This window comes from Anomaloglossus baeobatrachus (assembly GCF_048569485.1).
Source record: "Anomaloglossus baeobatrachus isolate aAnoBae1 chromosome 5 unlocalized genomic scaffold, aAnoBae1.hap1 SUPER_5_unloc_7, whole genome shotgun sequence".
Lineage (NCBI taxonomy): Eukaryota > Metazoa > Chordata > Amphibia > Anura > Aromobatidae > Anomaloglossus > Anomaloglossus baeobatrachus.
This window is the reverse complement of record NW_027441811.1, coordinates 295,872-310,743: the sequence shown is the minus strand read 5'-3', so window position 1 is coordinate 310,743 and position 14,872 is coordinate 295,872. Positions and strand designations below refer to the sequence as shown.

Below are 14,872 nucleotides of genomic sequence, written 5' to 3'. Positions count from 1 at the left end.
GAGAAGGAGGGGGGGGGAAAGAGAAGGAGGGGGGGGGAAAGAGAAGGAGGGGGGGGGAAAGAGAAGGAGGGGGGGGGAAAGAGAAGGAGGGGGGGGGAAAGAGAAGGAGGGGGGGGGAAAGAGAAGGAGGGGGGGGGAAAGAGAAGGAGGGGGGGGGAAAGAGAAGGAGGGGGGGGGGAAAGAGAAGGAGGGGGGGGGAAGAAGAGAAGGCAGGGGGGGGAAAGAGAAGGAGGGGGGGGAAAGAGAAGGAGGGGGGGGGAAGAGAAGGAGGGGGGGAAGAGAAGGAGGGGGGGGGAAAGAGAAGGAGGGGGGGGAAAGAGAAGGAGGGGGGGGGAAAGAGAAGGAGGGGGGGGAAAGAGAAGGAGGGGGGGGAAAGAGAAGGAGGGGGGGGGAAAGAGAAGGAGGGGGGGGAAAGAGAAGGAGGGGGGGGAAAGAGAAGGAGGGGGGGGGAAAGAGAAGGAGGGGGGGGAAAGAGAAGGAGGGGGGGAAAGAGAAGGAGGGGGGGGAAAGAGAAGGAGGGGGGGGGAAAGAGAAGGAGGGGGGGGGAAAGAGAAGGAGGGGGGGGGAAAGAGAAGGAGGGGGGGGGAAAGAGAAGGAGGGGGGGGAAAGAGAAGGAGGGGGGGGGAAAGAGAAGGAGGGGGGGGGGAAAGAGAAGGAGGGGGGGGGAAAGAAGGAGGGGGGGGGGGGGAGAGGGGCAACGACCCCCCCCCCCGTAACAGATGCCCTCTGCCCCCCACTGACCCCGGCACCCGACCCCCACCATCCCCAGCAGAGGACAGAGACCCCCACTGAACCCAGCACCGGACCGAGCCCCCCACTGACCCCAGCACCTGACCCCATACATCCCAAGCAGAGGACAGAGCCCCCCGCTGACCCCAGCAGCACTGGCCCCCAGCACAGATGGTCCACAGCAGCATTGAGCGCCCCCCCAAAAAAATACAGACCAGACACACAGCATGAAGCTTAGCCACACAGTAATAAAGAACTCCCGTTTGTAACTATGAAGACACTGACCTTGTTCTGTGCAGGAAAGAGTCATCCATAGCGCGGGGTTCTGAGGGAGAGGCTGCAGCAGAAGCAGCGACCACACATGCCGAGAAGCAGGAGGAAATGGCGTCTCCTCGTGCATTGTGAAATTAGACCACGCACCGACCACGCCCCTAACACGTGACCGTAGTGACGTCATGCCGGGAAGGAGCCTGTACACTCTAGCATTTACCATCTAGTGTGCGGCTCTGCAGGTGGAGGTAGGTTGCAGGGTATTATATATCTAGTGTGCGGCTCTGCAGGTGGAGGTAGGTGCAGGGTATTATATATCTAGTGTGCGGCTCTGCAGGTGGAGGTAGGTGCAGGGTATTATATATCTAGTGTGCGGCTCTGCAGGTGGAGGTAGGTGCAGGGTATTATATATCTAGTGTGCGGCTCTGCAGGTGGAGGCAGGTGCAGGGTATTATATATCTAGTGTGCGGCTCTGCAGGTGGAGGTAGGTGCAGGGTATTATATATCTAGTGTGCGGCTCTGCAGGTGGAGGTAGGTGCAGGGTATTATATATCTAGTGTGCGGCTCTGCAGGAGGAGGTAGGTGCAGGGTATTATATATCTAGTGTGCGGCTCTGCAGGTGGAGGTAGGTGCAGGGTATTGTATATCTAGTGTGCGGCTCTGCAGGTGGAGGTAGGTGCAGGGTATTGTATATCTAGTGTGCGGCTCTGCAGGTGGAGGTAGGTGCAGGGTATTGTATATCTAGTGTGCGGCTCTGCAGGTGGAGGTAGGTGCAGGGTATTGTATATCTAGTGTGCGGCTCTGCAGGTGGAGGTAGGTGCAGGGGTATTATATATCTAGTGTGCGGCTCTGCAGGAGGAGGGTAGGTGCAGGGTATTATATATCTAGTGTGCGGCTCTGCAGGTGGAGGTAGGTGCAGGGTATTATATATCTAGTGTGCGGCTCTGCAGGTGGAGGTAGGTGCAGGTTATTATATATCTAGTGTGCGGCTCTGCAGGTGGAGGTAGGTGCAGGGTATTATATATCTAGTGTGCGGCTCTGCAGGAGGAGGTAGGTGCAGGGTATTATATATCTAGTGTGCGGCTCTGCAGGTGGAGGTAGGTGCAGGGTATTATATATCTAGTGTGCGGCCTCTGCAGGGGGAGGTAGGTGCAGGGTATTATATATCTAGTGTGCGGCTCTGCAGGAGGAGGTAGGTGCAGGGTATTATATATCTAGTGTGCGGCTCTGCAGGAGGAGGTAGGTGCAGGGTATTATATATCTAGTGTGCGGCTCTGCAGGTGGAGGTAGGTGCAGGTTATTATATATCTAGTGTGCGGCTCTGCAGGTGGAGGTAGGTGCAGGGTATTATATATCTAGTGTGCGGCTCTGCAGGAGGAGGTAGGTGCAGGGTATTATATATCTAGTGTGCGGCTCTGCAGGTGGAGGTAGGTGCAGGGTATTATATATCTAGTGTGCGGCTCTGCAGGAGGAGGTAGGTGCAGGGTATTATATATCTGGTGTGCGGCTCTGCAGGAGGAGGTAGGTGCAGGGTATTATATATCTAGTGTGCGGCTCTGCAGGTGGAGGTAGGTGCAGGGTATTATATATCTAGTGTGCGGCTCTGCAGGTGGAGGTAGGTGCAGGGTATTATATATCTAGTGTGCGGCTCTGCAGGTGGAGGTAGGTGCAGGGGTATTATATATCTAGTGTGCGGCTCTGCAGGTGGAGGTAGGTGCAGGGTATTATATATCTAGTGTGCGGCTCTGCAGGTGGAGGTAGGTGCAGGGTATTTATATATCTAGTGTGCGGCTCTGCAGGAGGAGGTAGGTGCAGGGTATTATATATCTGGTGTGCGGCTCTGCAGGAGGAGGTAGGTGCAGGGTATTATATATCTAGTGTGCGGCTCTGCAGGTGGAGGTAGGTGCAGGGTATTATATATCTAGTGTGCGGCTCTGCAGGTGGAGGTAGGTGCAGGGTATTATATATCTAGTGTGCGGCTCTGCAGGAGGAGGTAGGTGCAGGGGTATTATATATCTAGTGTGCGGCTCTGCAGGTGGAGGCAGGTGCAGGGTATTATATATCTAGTGTGCGGCTCTGCAGGTGGAGGTAGGTGCAGGGTATTATATATCTAGTGTGCGGCTCTGCAGGTGGAGGTAGGTGCAGGGTATTATATATCTAGTGTGCGGCTCTGCAGGTGGAGGTAGGTGCAGGGTATTATATATCTAGTGTGCGGCTCTGCAGGTGGAGGTAGGTGCAGGGTATTATATATCTAGTGTGCGGCTCTGCAGGTGGAGGTAGGTGCAGGTTATTATATATCTAGTGTGCGGCTCTGCAGGTGGAGGTAGGTGCAGGGTATTATATATCTAGTGTGCGGCTCTGCAGGAGGAGGTAGGTGCAGGGTATTATATATCTAGTGTGCGGCTCTGCAGGTGGAGGTAGGTGCAGGGTATTATATATCTAGTGTGCGGCTCTGCAGGTGGAGGTAGGTGCAGAGTATTATATATCTAGTGTGCGGCTCTGCAGGAGGAGGTAGGTGCAGGGTATTATATATCTAGTGTGCGGCTCTGCAGGTGGAGGTAGGTGCAGGGTATTATATATCTAGTGTGCGGCTCTGCAGGTGGAGGTAGGTGCAGGGTATTATATATCTAGTGTGCGGCTCTGCAGGTGGAGGTAGGTGCAGGGTATTATATATCTAGTGTGCGGCTCTGCAGGTGGAGGTAGGTGCAGGGTATTATATATCTAGTGTGCGGCTCTGCAGGTGGAGGTAGGTGCAGGGTATTATATATCTAGTGTGCGGCTCTGCAGGTGGAGGTAGGTGCAGGGTATTATATATCTAGTGTGCGGCTCTGCAGGTGGAGGTAGGTGCAGGGTATTATATATCTAGTGTGCGGCTCTGCAGGTGGAGGTAGGTGCAGGGTATTATATATCTAGTGTGCGGCTCTGCAGGAGGAGGTAGGTGCAGGGTATTATATATCTAGTGTGCGGCTCTGCAGGTGGAGGTAGGTGCAGGGTATTATATATCTAGTGTGCGGCTCTGCAGGTGGAGGTAGGTGCAGGGTATTATATATCTAGTGTGCGGCTCTGCAGGTGGAGGTAGGTGCAGGGTATTATATATCTAGTGTGCGGCTCTGCAGGTGGAGGTAGGTGCAGGGTATTATATATCTAGTGTGCGGCTCTGCAGGTGGAGGTAGGTGCAGGGTATTATATATATCTAGTGTGCGGCTCTGCAGGTGGAGGTAGGTGCAGGGTATTATATATCTAGTGTGAGGCTCTGCAGGTGGAGGTAGGTGCAGGGTATTATATATCTAGTGTGCGGCTCTGCAGGAGGAGGTAGGTGCAGGGTATTATATATCTAGTGTGCGGCTCTGCAGGTGGAGGTAGGTGCAGGGTATTATATATCTAGTGTGCGGCTCTGCAGGTGGAGGTAGGTGCAGGGTATTATATATCTAGTGTGCGGCTCTGCAGGTGGAGGTAGGTGCAGGGTATTATATATCTAGTGTGCGGCTCTGCAGGTGGAGGTAGGTGCAGGGTATTATATATCTGGTGTGCGGCTCTGCAGGTGGAGGTAGGTGCAGGGTATTATATATCTAGTGTGCGGCTCTGCAGGTGGAGGTAGGTGCAGGGTATTATATATCTAGTGTGCGGCTCTGCAGGTAGAGGTAGGTGCAGGGTATTATATATCTAGTGTGCGGCTCTGCAGGTGGAGGTAGGTGCAGGGTATTATATATCTAGTGTGAGGCTCTGCAGGTGGAGGTAGGTGCAGGGTATTATATATCTAGTGTGCGGCTCTGCAGGAGGAGGTAGGTGCAGGGTCTATGTTATTTTGGGGTCATAATTATCATTAACCCCTTCATGTCTCAGCTATTTTCACCTTTAACCAGTTCAGGACCAGTTTCCCGCTATTCCTGACCGGCTCATTTACATTCAGTTTCACCCGTTAAGGACGGAGCCAGTTTTGTACTTCATGACTCGGCCATTTTTTGTAATTCTGACCAGTGTCACTTTGACAGGATTCGAGAGGTAACGCCAAAAAGTGGACCCCACAGTTTATTACCCACTTTCTTATGAGCGCGGTGATACCCACATGTGGTCAGAAACCTCTGTTTGGACAAATGGGAGGAGCCGGAACAGAAGGAGAAATATTTGAATCTTGGAACACAAATTTGTCTGAAATAGATTGCGGGCACCATGTAGCATTTGTAGGGTCCTTAAGGTACCTAAACAGCAGAAACCCCTCACAAGTGACCCCATTTTGGATACTAGACCCCTCAATGAGTTTCTCTAGATGTTTGGTGAGCACCTGGAACCCCCGGAGGCTTTACAGAAATTTATAACGTTCAGCCGTGAACATAAAAAAAAAAAATATTTTTTTACCACAAAATTGTTACTTTAACCAGATAGCTTTTATTCACAAGGGTATCAGGAAAAAATGCACCATAAAATGTATTGTGCAGTTTCTCCTGAGTACACTGATACCTCATATGTGGTGGAAATCAACTGTTTGGGCGCACGGAAGGGTTCGGAAGGGAAGGAGCGCCATTTGACTGTAAAATTAGCAGGAATCATTAGCGAATGCCATGTCGTGCTTAGAGAGCCCCTAAGGTGCCTAAACAGTGAAGCTCCCCCACAAGTGATCTCATTTCGGAAATTAGAACCCTCATAAATTTTATCCAGGGATATATTGAGCATTTTGAACCCACGGGAACAAAATTTGATAACCTTAGGTCGTCATATTGAAAACGTTCATTTTTTTAACAAAAATGTTGCTTTACCACCAAATTTCTCACTTTTTCAAGAGGAAACCCCAAAAAGTGGACCCCACAGTTTAACCAAATTTTTATGAGCTCAGTGATACCCCACATGTGGCCAAAAACCTTTTGTTTGGACAAGCGGGAGGGCTCAGAACAGAAGGAGCACATGTAAATTTTGGAAAAGTTTAAATAAATGGCGGGCACCATGTCGCATTTGCAGGGCTCCTAAGGTACCTATACAGCAGAAGCTTCCCACAAGTGACCCCATTTTGGACACTACACCACTCAAGAATTTTATTCATGGTTACAGTGAGCATTTTGACTTCACAGGTAGTTCACAAAAATGTTGCTGTAGTGCCAAACTTCTCACTTTTAGGCTGTGTGCCCACAATCCGGCGACACTGCGTCTAGGACGCAGTGTCAGCCCTTCTGCGCAGATGCTAGTGTTGTCCACAAGAGAATGCAGCTGCCCGTGCCCACGATCCGGGTTCAGGCCGCTGCTGACTTTATTCTCCCTGCGAAGAACACACTCCTCTCCACAGCACAAACTGACATCCTGCATCTCAGGAAGCTGCGCTGTAGGTCAATTTACCGTATTTTTCGGACCATAAGACGCACCCAGGTTTAAGAGGAAGAAAATAGGAAAATAAAATTTTAACCAAAAAATGTGGTCATGACACACTGTTATGGGGCGAGGATCTGCTGCTGACACTGTTATGAGGGTAATGTCCCCAAATTCTCTACTAAGGTATCCCATTCTGGTAACGATCCTCCTGCCTTGTATATGATCCTGCTCATATACCCCCATCCATCCTGCTCATATACCCCCATCCATCCTGCTCATATACCCCCATCCATCCTGCTCATATACCCCCATCCATCCTGCTCATATACCCCCATCCATCCTGCTCATATACCCCATCCATCCTGCTCATATACCCCCATCCATCCTGCTCATATACCCCCATCCATCCTGTTCATATACCCCCATCCATCCTGCTCATATTCCCCCATCCATCCTGCTCATATTCCCCCATCCATCCTGCTCATATTCCCCCATCCATCCTGCTCATATTCCCCCATCCATCCTGCTCATATTCCCCCATCCATCCTGCTCATATTCCCCCATCCATCCTGCTCATATTCCCCCATCCATCCTGCTCATATTCCCCCATCCATCCTGCTCATATTCCCCCATCCATCCTGCTCATATAACCCCCATCCATCCTGCTCCTATAACCCCCATCCATCCTGCTCCTATAACCCCCATCCATCCTGCTCATATTCCCCCATCCATCCTGCTCATATTCCCCCATCCATCCTGCTCCTATAACCCCCATCCATCCTGCTCCTATAACCCCCATCCATCCTGCTCATATACCCCCATCCATCCTGCTCATATAACCCCCATCCATCCTACTCATATACTCCCATCCTGCTATATACCCCCATCCTGCTCAAAAATTACCCCCATCCTGGTATAAGGCCTGTATCCTATGGCACAGAAAAACAAATTAACGTTTATACTCGCCTTTCTTTTCTCCCTGCAGCACCGATCATCTTCCTCTCTATCTTAGCAGCAGCGCCTCTGAGTGGAGCCGTCACCGTGTGTGGAGCCGTCACCGTTGTCGTCATGACAACATCTCTGTGCTCACCGCTCTCTACACAGATCAGCTGACCGGCACAGACAGGAAGACATCGCGATACTGCAGGGGGACGGCTCCGCACACGGTGACGGGTGAGTGTACTGATTCACTGCACCCCGCGCTGATAATGACGCAGTGAATACAGCCGCACGTGATCACTCCAGGCTGTAGTTGCCAGGGGTGATCACGGCCGGCTGTTAATTATGCGCGCACCCCCCGCCCATCATCCCGCCCACCTGTCAGCGCTGGCTTCAGCGCTGAGAGATGATGGCCGGGAGGATGGGCGTGCATATGAAATGAGCGGGCCCATATGGTCATGGCAGGCGCTGCTACAGCCTGCTCGTTCCCCCGATGACCCGCAGCACCCTCATTCCCCGCAGCCACATTCAGATTATAAGACGCACCCCCCCATTTCCCCCAACATTTGGGGGGGAAAAAGTGCGTCTTATAATCCGAAATATACGGTATGCTGCAGAGAAAAGAAGCACAGTGGGCATGAGATTTCTAAACATCTCGCTACTGCGCTTGTACTGCACAACATTGCAGTCAAAACACTCTGCGTCCAAACCACTGCAAATGCTGATCATAGACACACAGCCTAATAAGCTAAGATAGATAGATGGCTAGATAAATAGATGTCAAACACATATATAATGTCCCAACCCTCTGCATATTCTGAGCTAGCACCATTTAGTAACTTTCATGTGGCACTAAAGGGTGTTTAACCTTGTATTTAGCCCAAAAAAAGAATAAATTAAATAAATAATTAAAAAAAAACAAAACATCAAAACAAAAAAACCGAGCTAGGGTAAAGCAGATGGCTGCAGACCACAGCTGGCAGCTTCACCTTGGCTGGTATTCCAATATGAAGGTCTCCCAATGCTGTTTTTTTTTTTTTTAATTTATAAATAATTAAAAAAAAAGTAGGTTCCCCCCCAAAATTGGATTTCCAGCCAAGGTAAAGTGGACAGCTGTGGTCTTTTATTCTCTGGAAGGAAAGAACAATGGTTATTTGGCCCTTCCCAGCCTAAAAATAGCAGGCCGCAGATGCCCAGAAGTGGCGCATCCATTAGATGTGCTAATCCTGGCGCTTCGCTCCGGCTCTTACCATTGCCCTGGTGCGGTGGCAAACGGGGTAATAAATGGGATGGTTGGGGTTAGGGTTTACGGCGTCTATCAGATACCCAACATCACTAATCCAGTAAGTAATAAAAAAAAAAGACAAAAAAAATGTATTTGAAAAAACACTCCCCAACACATTCCCTCTTTCACCGATTTATTGAAAAGAAAAAAAAATCTGGTCCGCTGTAATCCATTTTGGAGGTCCTACGATGACAATGGACCTTCCAGAATATGGGGGTCATGCTCAGAGAATGTATCCCCCATTTTCTGAAAGTGCAAACCCTCTATGTGAGAAGTGTGGGTGCAGTGAGCTACACTCACACTCCCCGGGTCCACAGCATGGCAGTGTGAGCTGCAGTAAGCTCAGTGTCACTACTAGCAGGGAGCTGGATGAGAGCATCTTCTGAGAAGGCAGAGGAGGGATCGTGGGGGATCGTCACTGCAGGAGGCAACGGGAGACCGGGGATTGACGGGGTGACCTGGCTGGACCTGGGGAGAACTTTGATGTCGCATCTGACATGTCAGATACGACAGAACTCAGAGGAGGAGGATGAACACAGTGTGTGTGCCGGGCATTTTAGATGATCGGGTGGGGCGTGGGACTGGGGGGGCACTTTGGCCACATGGGGGGACCGGGGGAGGCGACTCATCTCCTATCTGACATGACTGATCATGCCAGATGGGAGATAATTTTTTTTCAGCCAGAATCGTGATCTCCAGGGTCTGAGCTACCCCCGGTAGCTGAAACCACGGAAAGTTTGCGATGCTGGGGGGCGGTATACACTTTATTTTTTTATTGCTTGCCGGCAGCAGTGGAAGGGGATTAACACTATGACCGCTAGGACATAATTTTACTGCCCACGGTCATTAAGGGGTTAAAGTCTATGAGCTCTGAAACCAGTTTAGAATATCTAAAATTTTATATTTAAATAATTTTTCCAGTTTAGGAGTGAAATATAATGTGGGTTTATAATGGGGTTAATTTTCCCATTTTGCTGCTTTTATACAAGAAATGGGTGGTAAATTGTGCGTCAGCGAGTGCACAGATCCGTACGTCATGTGTGGGCCCTCTTCTACTGTTAAAAACAAGAAGACATCGAATCCTAATTCCATTGCCTGTTCTTAACCGAAAAACTGGGAAATTATTTGTTTTTGCTCTTTTGTATTTTCCTACTCTTATTCCGGGAGCAATTGTTCTTTTATTTTTCTGTTCAGATAATGTGCTACTTTTACAGTTGTACTATTTACATAGCACATTTCATGTTGAATATTTTTTAATACCCTAATGATATCTCACCTCCCTTATCTCCATTAATTTTACATATCGGCTCATCTCCTTCCCATTCAGGTCCTTATAATATCGGATCCTCTCAGTGGAGATCTTCTATAGAAGAGAATTCTCCTGATTGCCCCGTGAAGGATGGATATGGACAGGGACAAGATGGCGGAGAGGATATTACACCTCACCCTAGAGATCCTCTTCCGGCTTACTGGAGAGGTGAGAGATTCTGATGACGTCACATTACATCATTCTTATCTATGGGAATAACAGATGGACAGAACTGGAGAGGTGAGGACTCTGCAAATGTCTGGAGTGAGATTTATTACTGTGTCTCTCCATAACCAGGATTACACAGTAGTGAAGAAGACCTCTAGTGAGCGCTGTCAGGCCCCTGTGTCTGAGGGATGGGGAAGACCCCTGAGCCCAATCACGGGGCCTCCACCTCACCCCCCGATACATGAGGACATCAATGACCAGAAGATCCTAGAACTCACCTACAAGATGATTGAGCTGCTGACTGGAGAGGTGACACTGCTGGGAATGCTGGGACATTATACAGTAACGCTATGAAGGGATCGGGGGGTGACGGTATCATTGTATGTGTCAGGTTCCTATAAGGTGTCAGGACGTCACCGTCTATTTCTCCATGGAGGAGTGGGAGTATTTAGAAGGACACAAAGATCTGTACAAGGACGTCATGATGGAGGTTCCCCATCCCCTCACGTCACCAGGTAATAGACAGGACTAAATATACACGGCCTATAATTATCTGTATGTAAGGAATTAATTCAGTCCCTGTATGTGTCTCCTCCAGTTCTATCCAGTAAGAGGACAACACCAGAGAGATGTCCCCGTCCTCTTCTCCCACAGGACTGTAAACAAGAAGCTCCTGATGTTCCTCAGGATGTGTTTCCTTCAGCTCTATCCAGTAAGAAATATCTACTCATGTACTTTCTGCACTAATTTTGTGTTTACATTTTTAGACTATCTGATGTGGTTTTTTTCAGCTGTATTTTCTTTGCTTCTGCTTCTTCTGCTGTTTTCTAGTGCCTTCTGTATGTTGTTATGAAGGCAACTCAAGGATCAGCAGAGGGTTCATGAATACCGTTTCCCAGAAAATGCGACCTGCACAGAAAATAAGCCCTAGCATGATTTTATGGGATTTTTTGGAGAATGGTTGAAATATAAGCCCTACTCCATAAATAAGCCCTAGTTGCAGCCAGGGCCAACGTTGGAAGGAGTCAAACTACGTGATTTCTCAGGATCCCCACTCTCTTAGTGACCCCATCAGTTTTATTCTAAGGTTGATTGTTTGAGGACCTTTGATGACTTCAAAGTCATGTGACATGATGTAACCAAAGGTCTCTTAAGGGTGCTTTAAACGCTGCGACATCGCTAACGATATATCGTCGGGGTCATGATGTTTGTGACGCACATCCGGCGTCTTTAGTGACATCGCAGCGTGTGACAGCTAGGATCGGCGATTAACGATCGCAAAAATCGTTGATCGTTGACACGTCGCTCCTAATCATAATGTCGTTGTAGGTGCATGCCGCTGGTTGTTCGTCGTTCCTGCGGCATCACACATCGCTATGTGTGACACCGCAGGAACGACGAACATCTCCTTACCTGCGTCCACCGGCAATGAGGAAGGAAGGAGGTGGGCGGCATGTTACGACCGCTCATCTTTTCTCCTCCTCTTTTATTGGGCGGCCGTTTAGTGACGCCACTGTGACGCCGAACGCACCTCCCTCTTGAAGGAGGGATTGTTTGGCGGCCACAGCGACGTCGCTGCACAGGTATGTGCGTGTGACGCTGCCGTAGCGATATTGTTCGCTATGGCAGCGATCACCGCATGTCGCATGAACGACGGGGGCGGGTGCTATCGCTCGCGACATCGCTAGCAATCACTAGCGATGTCGCAGCGTGTAAAGCACCCTTTAGGCTATGTTCACACATCAGTTTTTTTGCATCAGGCACAATCCTATGCAACGGATGTGGCGAAAAAACCGGATCCGTTGCATAAGTTTTTCCATGCAGCCCTTCCATTTTTTGACAGATGCGGTTTGATACTGACTATGCGCAGTTCAAAAACATTTCATCCGGCGTCCATAGGCTTGCATTGTAAATCGCGTCGCATCGCATCCGGCGCGATGTTTTTTTTTCTCCGCAGACAAAAGATGCTGCATGCAACGTTCCACACGGCCGCCGCATCGACTAAATATGCCGCATCCGGCAAAAACGGACGGAACGCAAGGCCATGCGGCACAATCCGGCGCTAATGCAAGTCTATAAGGAAAAAACGCATGTGGCGGCAATAAAAAGGATTCGTTTTTTCTGCAAAGCGCCGGATTGTGCCTGATTGCAAAAAACTGATGTGTGAAAGCAGCGATAATTGGAGTCTAAAAGAACTGAACAGAAGACAGGCTGTCATACAGCACTGGTATTAGGGGAAAGGGAGAGCAAGCTAAGCAGTTGCACAGGGCCCCCATTCTCCTAGGGCCCGTGTTTATTTGCCGATTATAGGACCACTTAAGAACCTTTTCAACATCACATCATGTGACCAAAGGTCTCTTAATTGCACGAGTCTAAAGCTGAAGAGGAGACAGGCTGGTGTGTGGGTGTTCACACCAATTTTAACCAGCTTTGCCAAAATTGTCATTGCTTGGCCAGAAGAAGGGTGTGATGCCACCGCTTCTCTACTTCATAAACAACTGCGGCGTTCCCTATGCCAGAAATTTCACTCTAGTCCCTGACGTCATTTTGTAGTGTACGGTCTTGATGATTTGGAGCTCTAATGTTTATCTGCACAGACCACAAGACCCTGCTACCTGCTTTGGTTACATAGCCTAAGGATAGGTCATCAGCGTTACAGTCCCAGAGAACCCCGTTAAATATCCGGCATTTTTGACAGCAACCTCACAACTCCAGTCGACACCTTGTGACTCGATTGCGGGATACTGAAGGGTTACTAAGTTCCCTATCGCTGCTGTATTGATACTCTTTGGATGTTCAAAATATAAAATTAATTACAACAATCCATAAACGTTCAAGAAAAGTTGATGATAAAAGATGTGTTTTTTCCCTACTCCTCCCTGATCAATTCGCGCAGCAGTAGGAACTACAGAATGGAGCAAATACAGGGGAATTGTCACATAGGAGCTAATATTTTTTATTACATGTGGCTTTAACTATTTTATTTTTGCCTTAAAAAAATCTCTTTGAAATTGTCTTTGTTGTGGATCAATGTCACAAGGAAATTTTTGCAGGCATCGTCAACTGTCATGGCGGCATCAGGATCTGTAGAAACTACAGATTCTGGCACTCTGCTTGTTAACTTCTTTGATGTCTGTGATAAACACACTAAGTCTATCTAGTCTAGCAAGGTTATTCTCTGCTGGGTTGCTTGTTAATGTCTTTGATCACATGCTGTAGGGGAGTCCATGTTATTTGCTCCCCTCCTGTATATGCCATTAATTCCAGCTATAGTTTACCTATACAGGTGTGGTGAAGTGTTTTGATACAAATTAACTGGTGGTTGTTGTGCATTATTTCTGTGAACAGTTGTGGTGTTAATCTTTTCTGTCTTTTTGTTGCTGCCTTACTGCTCTTGCTTTTCTCCTTAGTCTCTCACTCTTTATTTTGTGAGTTTGAAGTGTGTCTGAATTTTGGTTTTCCTGTCTGTTTTAATCTGTGTTTCCATCATACCCCTGCCCCTTCATTCCCTAGGGAGATAACAGATTAGATCTAGTCAGGAGAATAGTAAGGCACAAGACTCTGGCATCTCCTCCTTCAAGGGTAATCAAGAGGTTAGGGATAGCCTAGGGTCTTCTAGCATGAGGGACAGTATAGTAGCCCTCTGTCCCTTGTTATCATGCAGTCACATTGTGACAATCACTCAGATTATTTATTGCAGCACATTTAAGAGAAGTGGTACTACTGGAGAGATATCTTGGATATAGGAATGGGAGGTCTGAATTAACAAAGATGTAACTCTTATGTGGGCTTTATACGAGACGACCGATCGTGCGATGCATCGTCGAGGTCACGGTTTTCGTGACGCACATCCGGCATCGTACACTATGTCGTCTCGTGTGACACCTCCTAGTGACGCAGTATCGCTCACAAATCGTGAGTCGTGTACTTGTCGCTAGGTTTCATAAAATTGTTTATTAAACATGGCGCTGCTTGTGCATCGTTCCCGTGGCAGCACACGTTGCTCCGTGTGACACCCACGGGAACGATGAACTTAGCTTACCTGCGTCCCGCGGCACCCGCCGGCTATGCGGAAAGAAGGAGGTGGGCGGGATGTTTACGTCCTGCTCATCTCCGCCCCTCCTCTTCTATTGGCCGGCCGCTGTGTGACGTCGCTGTGACGCCGTACGTCCCTCCCCCTTCAGGAAGAGGATGTTCGCCGCCCACAGCGACGTCGCACAGCACGTAAGTACGTGTGACAGCGCATTAATGACTTTGTGCGATACGGGCAGCAATTTGCCCGTGACGCACAAACGATGGGAGCGGGTACGATCGCTCGTGAAATCGCACGATCGGTCGTCTTGTGTAAAGCAGGCATTAGGCTATGTGCGCACTTTGTGTCGAGGTAGTTGCAGTTCATAAAGCATCCTCTGGCAGAAAGGACAATGCTTTTGGCTTTAAAAATGCATGTAAAGCGCAAAGAAAGTAGCCTATGCGCACCTTGCGGTTTTCATGAGTTTTTAGTGCTTTTCCGGTGCTTTTAGAAACGCTGCCGTTTTATATTCAATTGAATGGATGGGAAATGCAGCCAAAATGGCAAAAACAATTGACATGTTGCTTCTTTAAGCGCTGAGTTTTTGCCCAAATTTCTGCAAATTAAATGCAGCGTTTTGAACAGCAAAGTGCGCACAAGAAAGCACACTTTGCTGTCCCATTGACTTTGCTTGAAAAGCATACCGCAAGCATTTTGGCATGAAAACTCTGCAGTTGGAAAAGCAGGTAAAAAAGCAAAGTGCACACATGGCTTTAGATCTCAAAATTGGAAAACAGATTTGGAATAATTTTTTCCCTAATTTAATTTCTGCTGTTATGGTTTAAAAAAATGTACTTTCAAA

The 14,872-nt window shown here is 48.6% G+C and overlaps 2 protein-coding genes across 2 annotated transcripts in view; one reads left to right on the top strand and one right to left on the bottom strand.

Annotated features, from left to right (window-relative positions):
• Window positions 1–1,099, bottom strand: part of LOC142259314 (uncharacterized) — an 89,823-nt gene extending 88,724 nt beyond the window's left edge. The window contains exon 1 of the mRNA XM_075331784.1: window positions 1,015–1,099. The gene's annotated coding sequence lies outside the window, so the exon portion shown is untranslated. The remainder of the gene's footprint in view (window positions 1–1,014) is intronic.
• A 73-nt stretch (window positions 1,100–1,172) lies between these two features.
• LOC142259307 (uncharacterized) overlaps window positions 1,173–14,872 on the top strand; it is a 106,550-nt gene continuing 92,850 nt past the window's right edge. The window contains 5 exon segments of the mRNA XM_075331777.1: window positions 1,173–1,247; window positions 9,849–9,998; window positions 10,128–10,307; window positions 10,390–10,513; window positions 10,597–10,710. Coding sequence (XP_075187892.1) covers window positions 9,921–9,998; window positions 10,128–10,307; window positions 10,390–10,513; window positions 10,597–10,710 — 496 coding nt within the window. The 5' untranslated portion in view covers window positions 1,173–1,247; window positions 9,849–9,920.